A 12,122-nucleotide genomic window follows, 5' to 3' on the forward strand; every position below is an offset into this window, starting at 1 on the left:
GCGTTCCCGACGCCAGAGCAGGCTCAGCTCGCGGCGTCCTCCGACCCCTACCTTCGCCCTCATCCCCGGGGCCGCAGGAGGGGAGGGGCGGGGCCGTCCGCCACAAGGGCGTTCGTGTTCTGTAGTTATTGCGTCTGGTTCTCCCGCGCGTGCATTTCTCCGCTCCCCGGCAAAGCAGCCGGGTGCGCTGTCCCCGCGGCGCCGAGGAGCCCCGGCTTCGCTCTTAACTTTTGCCAGGATCGGGCCTGCGGGCGCGGGAGCCGGGGCGCGCGCCTCCTCCGGCGCGGCCGCCCCGCCCGCCCCCCGCCGGGTCCCCGCCCGCCAGCCGGCCGCGCTCGGAAAGCCCCCGCGGCTCCGCCCACCCCCTAGGGGCTTTCTCCAGCCTCCAGCGACTGGAGTCCTGGAGCGCAGCCGCCGGGCGCGCGTTTCCGCCGAGCTGGGGCGCGCAGAGCATTGCTTTTCTGGGGCCGCAAGAGACAAGAGGCGGTGACCTCGGTGCGCGCCCCGCGTCCCCGGCTCCCGGCCAGCTCCCCGGCCCCCGGCCCGCGCCCCGGCCGCCAGCATGGTGCTGCTGGCCGGGCCCGGGCCGGAGGGCGGCGGGGCACGCCGCGTGTCCCCGCAGTCGCCGTCCCCACCCCGGGACGCGCAGGCCGGGGAGGACCCAGCTGACTTCGAGGAGTACGAGGACTTCTCGAGTCTGCCCGACACCCGCAGCATCGCCTCGGACGACTCCTTCTACCCTTTTGGAGGCGAGGAGGAGTACAGCTCCGTGAGCGCGGAGAGCGTCCCGGAGGCCGTCCCGGAGGCGGCGACCCTCCTGCGCGCCGCCTGCGCCAACGATGTGGGGCTGCTGAGGGCGCTGGTGCGGCGGGGGCCCAGCGCCGAGGAGGTGCAGGAGACCGACCGCAACGGCCGGGTAAGCGGGCGTCTCCGCAGGTTTCGGGTCCCCTCCGCGTTCCTCCTATTGCCCGCGCCACCCGGATCCTGACTCTGTCCAGCGCCCGCGGTGAACCCTTTGCCTCGCTCTCTGGGCGTGGGGCACGTGTGGAGCCCTGGGTGGCCTGCCCATCCGGGCCGGGGTGGGGCGGCACGACTGATCTGCCGAGGTCACAGCGCCGCGGGGGCCGCCGCTAGTCCCGCGTGCTCACCGCAGCCCCCTCTCGTTTCCCGCCCCCGGAGTCCTCTTACTCCTGCCTGAGGCCCGCGCCGGGATCTGGGTTGGAAGCCTCTCGCCGGTCCCTTTCACCCTGGGTCCCCTCTGACCGTCACCCTTGCTCGCCTGCCGGGGACAGCCCTTCTGCCCAGAGCCCCACTTGCCCCCAGTCCTCGGCCCTCGCGCTGCCCCTGCACTTTCCCTTCCACGCCCGAGCGCGGATCGGCTTGTTCCAGCCCCCCGCGTTCGCAGTTTCCTCTGGGACCCCCTGCTTACCCGTACCCCTCCCCCCTCCCACGCCCGGCCGCTCCTGGTGACCCACGCGGTGACCTGCCAGCGTGATGTCCGACTTGGCTGTCTGCACGGTCACCGCGGAGAGCCAGGCCCCGGGGAGGGCCGCAGAGGGGCGCGTTCCCAGCAGGTAAGGCAGGCGGGCGTGGAGGCGGGGAGAGGCACGGGGTACGCATCAGTCAGGGCGAGACTCAGAGACGATGAGACACACTTAGAAAGAAAAAGTTGGCTTGAGGGGAACTGGCTCTCAGAACACGACCCACCAAAGCAGCTGGAGGGAAAAACCGCAGGGTGACCACGGCGGCCAAGTGCCCGTGGTCTGTGCTGTGTGCATAGTGGCAGAGATCTCAGCTGATTGTCACATTTCCCGGTCCCCGGGGGATCCGCAGCCTCAGCCTGGCACAAATCGGGAGGGAAAGTGCTTTGGCTCGGGAGCCCACGCCTGATAAGAAAGATGTGCATTTCCCTGGGAACTGGTGGGACCCTGTGCCTTTGGTTTATCTCAGGGGGCCAGCTGGTTCGCCCCTGACTCTGGTCTGGGCCCGACTTAGGCAGACAGGAGCCCTTAGGCAGACAGGAGCCTGGGGGAGGGTCATTTTCTGCTGCTACACGTATGGTCTAACTTGACACAGCATTTGAACTTGGGGAAGGTTCTACACTCGGTGTAATGTGTCAGGTGGTGCGGGCCCGGAGGCCCCTAGAGCTGGGGGAGCTAATCTGGGGTCCTCGTGGGCAGATCACGCTGGTGGCGCTGGGACACCCGGCAATGACCGCACCTCAGCCCTCCCTCTGGTGTCCAGGCAATGGGTGCTGTTTCTGCAGGCTCTGCTTTCACTTTTACTAAGGTGACTTTTCACAAACAGATGCTTATGTGAGACCTCACTTTCCAGAAGCAGGTAACCAGGGCTGCTTTAAAGGAAGCCCGATAAGCATCAGGAAGAACACGGATGGGGTAGGTCTCTCCTGGGTTTCGGGCAGCCTGGGGTCTCCAGTGGGCAGGGGTGGGCCTGGCTCACCCAGCCCCCACTCTGAGGCTCCACTGGGCTGGGCTTTGTTGTTTCCTTTGGGGCCAAAAAATAAGAGTTGGAAAACAGCTGCACTGGAGACCACTGTGAACAACGTAAACCATCCCCAAGGGGCTTGGGTCTGACGGACTGAGTTTCTGGGCCACTTTGAAAGCCCCTCCCTCAGTGCAGGGTCAGAGGAGGCTGGCTCCATCCTCTGAGCGCCCCTCTGCCTCAGTTTACCCGTCGTGATGTAGGGCTGACAGCAGCTCCAACCTCCTGGGGTTGTGAGCACGAGATGCCCTAACACACAGCACTCTGACATGGCCGTGTTTACTGTCTTGTCCTGTTTTTCACTCACCTACCTTCTCCTTGCTCGGAAGAGCCGTCCTCCAGCGTTTTATCTTTTTTCCTTCGACCAGGCAAAGCTCTTTTTCTCTCTGCTTTTGCCTTTGATTAAAGAGCCTCCCTTTGTTTTTCTGCTTTGAGTCTCCTCCTCTCTGCTCCCCACCAAATCAGGATGGAGAAACGGCGCTCGGCCCACCAACAGCAAGACCCCTGGTTCTTTTATCTTCTGATCAGAAGGAGGGCGTCCTGGGTTCTGGGCTTTGAAGGGGTGAGGCGAGAGCTTCTGTTCTTCCCAGTGGCTTCTTGATGCTATTATCAAACAGCCTCTGTCTATTCTGAAACACTTCGAAAGAATAAAGTGTCTCAAGGTCCAAAACATGACCCTGTAGCGAATGGGATAATGAGTCACCATTGAGTGGTTATTGCAGACCTACTGTGTACAAAGCACGGTTTGGCGCTGCAGGAGACTCCAAGGTGAATCAAACAGTCTCTGCCTTTTAGTTGAGGAAGAACTCAGAGAAATAGTACCCAGTGCTTAGAGAGTAATAGTACTCAGTGCTTAGAGCCAGAGGCAGGATGTGAGAGGGGCCCTATAAAAATGCAGAGCAAATGTCTTGGAAGCAGGGAGCTGAGGACAATTCTGGAAGCCCAGCAAGGGGAGCCTTTTGGAGATGGTGGTGGGAAGACATTCGAGCCAGACAGATAGAACGAAGGGGGTGGTGGCAAGTGCCGTGTGGTTGGTCGCAGTGCGGGACGATGTGGGTGCTAAAGCCGGAGAGGCCTCCCGGGGGGCTAGCTGATGAGAGGCTGGCCTGGAGCAGCCCGCTAAGAAACAGGAAATCGGGAAACAATATGGTTTCAGCGTGCCAGGGTCCGGCCTTGGGGCTGTGGTGTGCCTCCCCAGATGGCCATTCACTCACTGCCTTCAGGTTCTGGTCTTAAGGGCATCTCCTCAGGGAGACCTTTCCTCCCATGCCTAGCTAAGCCAGTGGCACTGGGAGCTGGGGACGACAATCCAGGTGTTCAGAGACTAAGGGCTGAAATTGTATATACGTAGGGTGGTCCTCTGAGAGGACAGGTGACATTCAAGTAAAGATGTAGAGAAGATAACTCGGGCAGAGCACTCCAGACAGAGGGCACAGCATGTGCAAAGGCCCTGAGGCAGGAGCCCTTTGCGACTGGTCTATGATTAGTAGCAGTAAAAAAGCTTACAGAGCTTTTGCCGGAGGAGCGAGGTAATTGCATTAACTATAGAATTACAGGTGCTGCCGGCAGCAGCTTCGCAGAAGAAAAATATCTCTCAAGGTGTTTTGGGGGGGGGGGTGTTTTTGTTGAGCTGTTGATCTCTGGTCAGTTAAGAAGAGAGTTTGCCTGAGCTGACAGAGGTTTCATTTGGTTGGAGTAACTAAGGATCACGTTTGTTTTTAGGTGTGTTCTTTCCTGGCTCCTGAGGTTCGTAGAATTTTGGGTGTGGCTCAGCACAGTCTTCTAAAATAGTTATTGCCCTAAAAGGATGGTGTAATTGAATATGCAACCTATAAATATCTGTCAAACAATTCTTCAGCAATATTCAAAGTGTGCTCTGCTGTCTCGTACATTTAGGCGTGTTTTGTTCCCACTGACGCTGGGACAGTGGAAGCTACCGCACTTCTCCTTCTTAATTCTTCACTTCTCTCTCAAGGTTCAGCCTTACAGCCCTGACAGCTCTGCAGACAGTACTGAAGCCAAAGGAAGTGTTTGTGCTGTGTTCACTGTTACAGAACGGCAGTTTGAATGTCAGACAGCTCTTGAACCAAATTAGGCCCAATTATGCTAAATTTAAAATATTGTACTCCTTTCTTTTCTTTTTAATTTTTTATTTATTTTTACTTATTTATTTTTGGCCATGCCCTGCAGCTTGCAGGATTTTAGTTCCCCGACCAGGGATTGAACCCTGGCCCCCGGCAGTGGAAGTGCGGAGTCCTAACCACTGGACCGCCAGGGAATTCCCACTCCTTTCTTGCTATAATTCTTCTCATGCATGTTTAAATTCCAGGGCCTCTTGCTGAAGTTTTTCGAAGGCCTCTCCAGCCATTTGCTCTATGGCTCAGGAAGGCCCACACTGCAGACCCAGTATGGGGGTGTCTCCCTTTGCTCCTGGGGGGCTTAAATGTTTCATAGATTTGTAGCAGTGATTGGGACCTTTATCTTGACATATACGTGAGAAATGTTTTGTTTCTGTTTTTGTTGTTTTTTTGAATGCCATAGTAAGATTTATAAACTTTGGAATCACCTTTCCCTAAAATGAGAATCAAGTTTGAACTCACACCCCCTTCTGCATTTACCAGGCCTCAGTATTCATGGGCCTGCATGCGCTTAGAACTGGCTAGTTGGTACAGAAAGCAAATTCTGGCCTCAGGCCTCCATACGTCTGTCGAGGGTCATCCAGCAGAGAAGGAGCCTGGCTTTGCTGTTTGGGGATGTATCAGTATGTTAGTGTGTTAGCTGCACATTCTGAAGTGTGGGAAAAGGGGTGAGAAGGGAGAATGAGCAGATTAGACTGGGAGCCCAAGGGGCCAAACCAGAGAAGCTGAAGTGAGCCTGGGAAAGCCTGGGCTTGGGACGGGCAGGCTGACAGGTGTTGGCCTTTTCCTTCTCCACTGACCAAGGTAGGGGCCGCTCTGGGCCCAGAAGCAGTGGAAAGCCTCATTTGTTTTGTTTTTTTCATTTAAAAAAAAAAAAAGGACACAATTTTTTAAAGAGCAGTTTTAAGTTCACAGCAAAATTGAGGGGAGGGTACAGAGATATACCCCCTACCCAGCCCCACCAGACACATTCTGCCCTGCACCCCCATTGTCAACATCCCCCATCCGAGTGGTACATTTGTTATAACTGATGAACCTACACTGACACATCCTAATCAGCCAAAGTCCACAGTTTACATTAGGGTTCACCCTTGGTGTTGGACATCCTATGGGTTTGGACAAATGTGTAATGACGCTTATCCATCACTGTAGTATCAAAAATTGTCCCATGTGTTCTTCACGTAAGTGTATCAGTTATCTGTGGGCACAGCAATGCTGCATAACAAATAACTGAAACCTCATGGGTGTATACACCAGTCACATTGTGCTAAGGGTGGCCCAGCTCAGCCAGTCTCAGCTGGATTTGCTTTTAGCTGGGGTTGGCTGCAGATGGCGGGACTGGGAAGGTCTTGGCTGGGGTGGCTGGTCTCTGCTCCATGTGGTTTCTTGTCCTCCAGCAGGCTGGCCCAGGCTTGCTCTCCATGGCAGGGGCAGGGCTCCCAGGAGGCAAGCAGAGAGAATAAGGTTCAGCGTCAGTTCTGCTGAAGGAAGTTACAAAGCCGAGCCCAGATTTACCCTCTCAGTGTGAACTTGCTTTTGTTTGTAATGAATGCTATTCCCTAACCCTAAGCATTTCTGCTTATCTAAAATTTATTTTTATTGAAAAGCATTTCAGATAGGTGCCCAAGAAGAGGGTATCAAGACCCTCCCATGTCCTAATCATTCAGCATCAACAATCAGCCCCTGAAGGCCGGTTTTAATTTTGATGGAAAGGATTATAGGATTTAATGCCACTTTTGGGGGGGGGGTGTGTTTATGAAGGTTTCAGAAACCTAGGAGGACCATTGTCAGGGGATTTTGAAGCTGGAATGGATTTTAGAGGCTAGTGGTCCCCATCATTTTGTAGTAGAAGAAAGTGGGGCTCAGAGAAGAGGGCAGCTAGATGGATCAGGAGAGCTGGGTTCTAGAATGATCCGGAAGCTGTTCGTGATCCTCCTTTTGACCCCCCCACGGGCCTCTCCAAGGGGCTTCTGAGCCTCCCCCCTTTGCCTCCTGGCTGCCCATGAGGAATTGGCTAACTAGAAATTCTGTGGGGTGGTTTGGGTGATTTTGAACGTTTGATTTCTTTTCCATCCTATGCTTGTAAAGGAAGACTAAGGGAGGTGTTATAAAAATCTAAAACAATAAGAGAGCTTAGGGACTCTTTTGGGATCTCATTTATTCATCTAACATTCATATCAATATAATATGTGAGCTATTATTCAAAACTACTTTGAATGACAACTTCTAGTAGATATGGCTACAGTATAGGAAAAGCTTTAAATGTTATTTAGCTAATTGTAAGTTACTAAAATTCAATTCCTCCTATCAGACCTTTAGGTCAGTAACTAATGGTTATAGGATTATTCAGATTTTCTCTTTCTTCCTGAACCCATTATGGTAACCTCTATTTTTCTAGGAAACGGTTCCATTTTTTTATTCCCCTAAGTTTTGTTTTGTTTTTTTTAAATTATTATTTATTTATTTATTTTGGCTGCATTGGGTCTTCGTTGCTGCACGCGGGCTTTCTCTAGTTGCGGCGAGCAGGGGCTACTCTTTGTTGTGGTGTGCGGGCTTCTCATCACGGTGGCATCTCTTGTTGCGGAGCACGGGCTCTAGGTGTGCCGGCTTCAGTCGTTGTGGCACGCGGGCTCAGTAGTTGTGGCTCGTGGGCTCTAGAGCGCAGGCTCAGTAGCTGTGGGGCATGGGCTTAGTTCCTCCATGGCATGTGGGATCTTCCCGGACCAGGGATTGAACCCGTGTCCCCCTGCAATGGCAGGTGGATTCTTAACCACTGCGCCACCAGGGAAGTCCCTAAAATAATTTTTAAAACCTGATTCAGAGACTATGGTCTGCATGATATTTTGAAATTTCTTGAGACTGGCTTTACAGCCTATTGGGCCAGTAATTCTAAATCATAACAATGTGACATTTTATGATTTCTCCAGATTAACTCAAAACAGTTCCATATGTAACACAATATATAATTCCCTTTAATTAAAGGAAATAAGAAGGATGTAGAGAAGTTGTTAAAATATGTGAACAAAGGAAATATGCTTCATTTTAGACGGTTGGGAAGTAATTCTTTTAGACAGCTGGTCGAATGAAGGTGTTTATATGGCTCTGTGTGTGTGTGTGTGTGTGTGTGTGTGTGTGTGTTCTTAAGAGGTCAGATTTTATGATGAAGTAGGATGTTAGGAATGCTTGATGTCACTCAGTGTGTGTGCACAAAAAGAATAGAGACTGTTTTTAATGGTGCTCCTGAATTTGAAAGACAGTTGAAGGTGGCATTTACTTATTTATTTCTTCTAAGTCAGAGACACAGAAATTCAGGTAGACGTGAAATCCCAAGTGACAGTTGGCTTGGTGGCAAAATTGGATTGGAGTGGTGGGATTTGAGAGCAATTTCAAAGTAACAGAAAAGCAACGTACGCTTACAAAGGCGCATCTACGTCAGCTCCGAGGAAGTTCACATCCAAAGTCGGCATGTGATGCGGCAGAGGACCAAGCATTTCCCTCTGGCTTCTGTTTCTGGAATTTAACTGACTCTCGGGTTAGAGGCCAGCCCTGGTGAGGGACATCCAGCGGAGGGGGGTGTGGAGGTGAGGCTTCCGAAGAGGCACGAGCCCTGCTCAGGGGCAGTACCTGCCCAGTAAAGGGTGTGAAATTCACAGTAGCACATTTTCCGGAATAAGGGAAGACACATGAAGTCAGTTTAAAAATAAAGGAAGATGGAGAAATTGGGCTGAGTGAAAAAAATTCCATCTCTAAGGATTATATGCTGTATGGTTCCGTTTATGTAACCTTCGCAAAGTAATGCAGTTGGAGGGAGGGATGGAGAACAGATTAGAGGTTGCTGAGGTTAGAGCTTTGGGGAGAGGGGTGGGTGGTACTCTCACTGGGACAGGCCTGCTTCTAGATTGTGTTGGTGGTGGTTATGGGGAGCTGCATGAGGGTTAAAATGGCAGAGAACCACACACACACGTGACTGGGGACACCTGAACAAGCTCTGTGGATTGCAGCAATGGCCATTTCATGTTGTTCTTGTACTGCAGTTGTGCAAGATGTTGGTATTGGGGAAGAACGCCCAAGGGGGGAACTTCCTACCAGTAGGCAGACAGAAAGGAAAGGTGAGGCTCTGTGAACCGCTAAGATGGAGACAGATTAAGGAGTGGCTAGTTACCCAAGAGTTTGAGCCAAGCTTCAGACACACACTATTTCAAAATCAAAAGTTTAGTAAAAATGAAGGAAGGCATGCATTACCTTTCATCTGCAGCCCTATCGCATGAATAGACTGGAGTTTGGAAACTAAAGCAGGATCAGAGCTGGTTATGGGGGAAATGGGACCGACCGGGAATACTGGGTGTTTGACCCACTGCTACTCGAGTGTGGTAAAATGACTTAGCAGCGTGGCTTCCTCTGGGAGTTTTTCCCAAATGCAGGATCCCAGGCCCTCCCTAGGCATACAGAACCAGAATCGACACTCACTTTAAGCTGGTCTTGGTGATTGGTATGTACGCTTGTTGGAAGAGCTCTAGAACTTTATTATGAGAGTAGAAAACAAGTGTGGCGGCCAAAGATAGCAGGCTTAGGTTGGTCACATGATCCTGGACAAGTCACATGATCTTTCCATCCTCAATTTCCTCTAGATCCCCATCTAGAAAGCGGGGATGCTTTTTATGAGGCTAACGACACCTCACAGAGGTCCTAGGGCCTAAAAAAGTGACTTACACACACAGTGGGTACCACATCATAGGCGCCTGGTGAGTGCGGCTGTTGTTTGTATGGGTGAGTTAACCTCAAGATGGGTTTCCAGTCCTGCTGGTTCAATTTCAGCCAAGGGAAGAGATGGGGGCAAATTAAACGTCTAACCAAAGAGGAGTGGTCAAGAAAATGGTGTGTCCGCTTGGTAAGGACCCTTTTGTAAATGTAAACGTTAGTTAAGAGGGTCGATCTCCTGCTACGTGTTCATCCCGCAAGGAAAGTGGCAGTTGGAGCCATGGGTGCAGGTGAAGCAGGGCGGGAGGGGGAGGAGAGGCAGGGCAGGGGCTGGGGCCACATCTGGGCACATCTGGGGAGCACCTTTGATTATGGGTGGGTGGAGGCAGAGGCTTGGAGGAGAATGAGCGGGGTCCAGACTGATGACCAATGAGGAAGGAGAGCACCCCAAGGAGGGCAGAGATAACCATCGTGCCAGGGACGGTCACGAGCCCTTTTCCTTTCTTCAGCGTTTCCCGTGAATTCAAGTTAGGGCAGAGCCCCTGCTGGGAGCCCTCGTGCATCCCGCGACTTTCAGGGCCTGATTCTGTCGTGATGTCCTGCCATGAACAAGCAGCTGCTATGGGTGTCCAAAGTTTCCTTCCATTTCTGCTTCTCCTCCACTTTGTCCAGCCAGGCATCCCCAAGGGCCTGGCCCTGCCCACTCCGATCAGGAGGGTCAGGCTGCATCGATTCCTTCTAGACCTTCCAGCTCTTGTATTTGGAAACACAGTAGTCGTGCGCTAAATACAGCAGTGGTGACACAGCTGCCGGGAAGGTTTTGCAGAGCTGTGAGTCAGGCCTTCTTTCCTTGGTCATAGGAAATGGGTGGGTTGCTAGGAAATGAATTCCATGTACAGCGGCGCCGGGATGGCCCGATGGCCCGATGGGGGTGAGGAGACCTGTGTCACCTGGCGACGCTTCTCCCTGCTGACCGTCATGCTTCAGAGGATCCAGTTGCTGGGGGAGCCAGTTCATCCGCCGTGAAAAGGGGCACAGGAGGCACTGTGGAGCAGGGGAAGGAGTGACTCTGGTGTGTCTTGTCACCTACACATCCTCCTCTCTTGAGGTCCCCAGGCTTACCCTCCACGTGCTGTGGCTGGTGGGAAGCATCCGCTGGCCCTGCAGAAGGATCAACTTGCTCTGGTCTGCCCAGGATTTTCTCATGTTGGCACAGAAAGTCCCACATCCTGGGAAACCCCTGTGCCCCCGGCCAACTGGGGTGGTTGGTCACCCTACCTAGGAAAGCCACTCCCGTGTTGGGGCCACACACAGTGTCACCTCAGAGAAGCTGAAAGGCCCACTGACTGCAGAATTCCTCCTTTAGCGGAATCTGGAAACCCTACTTTGGAGGAAAGCTGCTGCATTAAGTTATGGTATCCGGGGCACACCCACTGGGAGGGAAGCTTTTGCCTAAACGCAGTCGCTTAGACTGGGTTCTTTGATCACAGGACAGAGCTATCTCCCAAGGGGGATAATATCTTGGGAGGCTTTTGGGAGACAGCAGAGCCCTTGATCAGGGGGGGCCCAAGGCGGGAGGGCCTGGAGCGGGGTTAAGTCTCCACCGCCATACATGAAAAGTAGAATAAATACATTTTTCTAAGAAATTCAGCTACTTAAAATGCACCAGGGAATCTCTGTTGAATTTGTTTTTAATAGAAATAATTATTTTAAAATGTTGTTTGGTGTACACAAATCTAAATCCTTTGGGTTTGTTTAGAATGAGGTACAAGTGTATGGAGTTAACTCATTTCATTTGTGAAAGGCAGTGACTTACAGTGGTTCTGCTAATAATACTATTGGGTCCAAGAATACTTAAGATACTGTTACATTGTTTTTTTTTAAATAACCTAAGGTTAATTTGGTTGAGTGGCCTTTGAAAATAACTGAAAACTCATTAACATTCTGTCTGCATCTGGCAAGTTCCATCTATCAATCTGCACATAGCTTGATTTCAGCGTAAGTGTTTTAGCAAATACGCGGAGTCTGTCTTTCCTTATCAGTAGCATGCGTACTTTAGAAAGAAGTCAACGTAAGAAGAAAAAAGGCTTGTTTTTCAAAGAAGTGCATATTCCTGAATGTTGAGTATTAAAACAGGTCTTAGTCCATTTGGGCTGCTGTGACAGAATACCACAGACCAGGGGGCTTATGAAAATCAGACATTTATTTCCCACAGTTCTGGAGGCCGAAGTCAAAGATCAGGGCCCTGCGGATTCGGTGTCTGGTGAGGGCCCGATTCCTGGTTCGTAGACGGCCGTCTTCTGTCTGTGTCCTCACCGGACAGAGCGGGGGAAGGAGCTCTGGGGGGTCTTTGTAGGGACAGTCACCCTCCCACCCACCCTCATGACCTAATCACCTCCCAAAGGCCCCATCTCCTAGGACCATCACACCTGGGGGTTAGGATTTCAGCATATGAATTTTGGGGGGACATAAACATTCAGTCCATAGCAAAACACATCAAATACTGAAGGAATCAGTAAAAAAAAAAAAAAAAAAGCATTTAAAGTGTCTTTCCACTTGCAGAAGAGGTACATAATTTTTCAAAATTTGATATGTGTATGACTTTCATTCAGAAAATTCCAGAGTCTCTATGTGGAATATTGGATGGGTTTACATATAGAGAATCTCCATATCTAAAAATAGGGAATCTTGCTATTCTGTGATTTAAAACAAAAGTTCAGATGAATAAAATGAAATCGTTGAAAATTAAGTAGTCACAAGATGCTTAGAAATAGAAAAAAAAAA

The 12,122-nt window shown here is 51.5% G+C and overlaps 1 protein-coding gene across 1 annotated transcript in view; it reads left to right on the forward strand.

Annotated features, from left to right (window-relative positions):
- The first annotated feature begins 325 nt into the window (after positions 1-325).
- The window catches only part of ANKRD33B (ankyrin repeat domain 33B), an 86,313-nt gene continuing 74,516 nt past the window's right edge, over positions 326-12,122 (forward strand). Inside the window, exon 1 of the mRNA XM_059916111.1 lies at positions 326-916. Coding sequence (XP_059772094.1) covers positions 563-916 — 354 coding nt within the window. The 5' untranslated portion in view covers positions 326-562. The remainder of the gene's footprint in view (positions 917-12,122) is intronic.

This window comes from Balaenoptera ricei, chromosome 3 (assembly GCF_028023285.1).
Source record: "Balaenoptera ricei isolate mBalRic1 chromosome 3, mBalRic1.hap2, whole genome shotgun sequence".
Classification (NCBI taxonomy): Eukaryota; Metazoa; Chordata; class Mammalia; order Artiodactyla; family Balaenopteridae; genus Balaenoptera; species Balaenoptera ricei.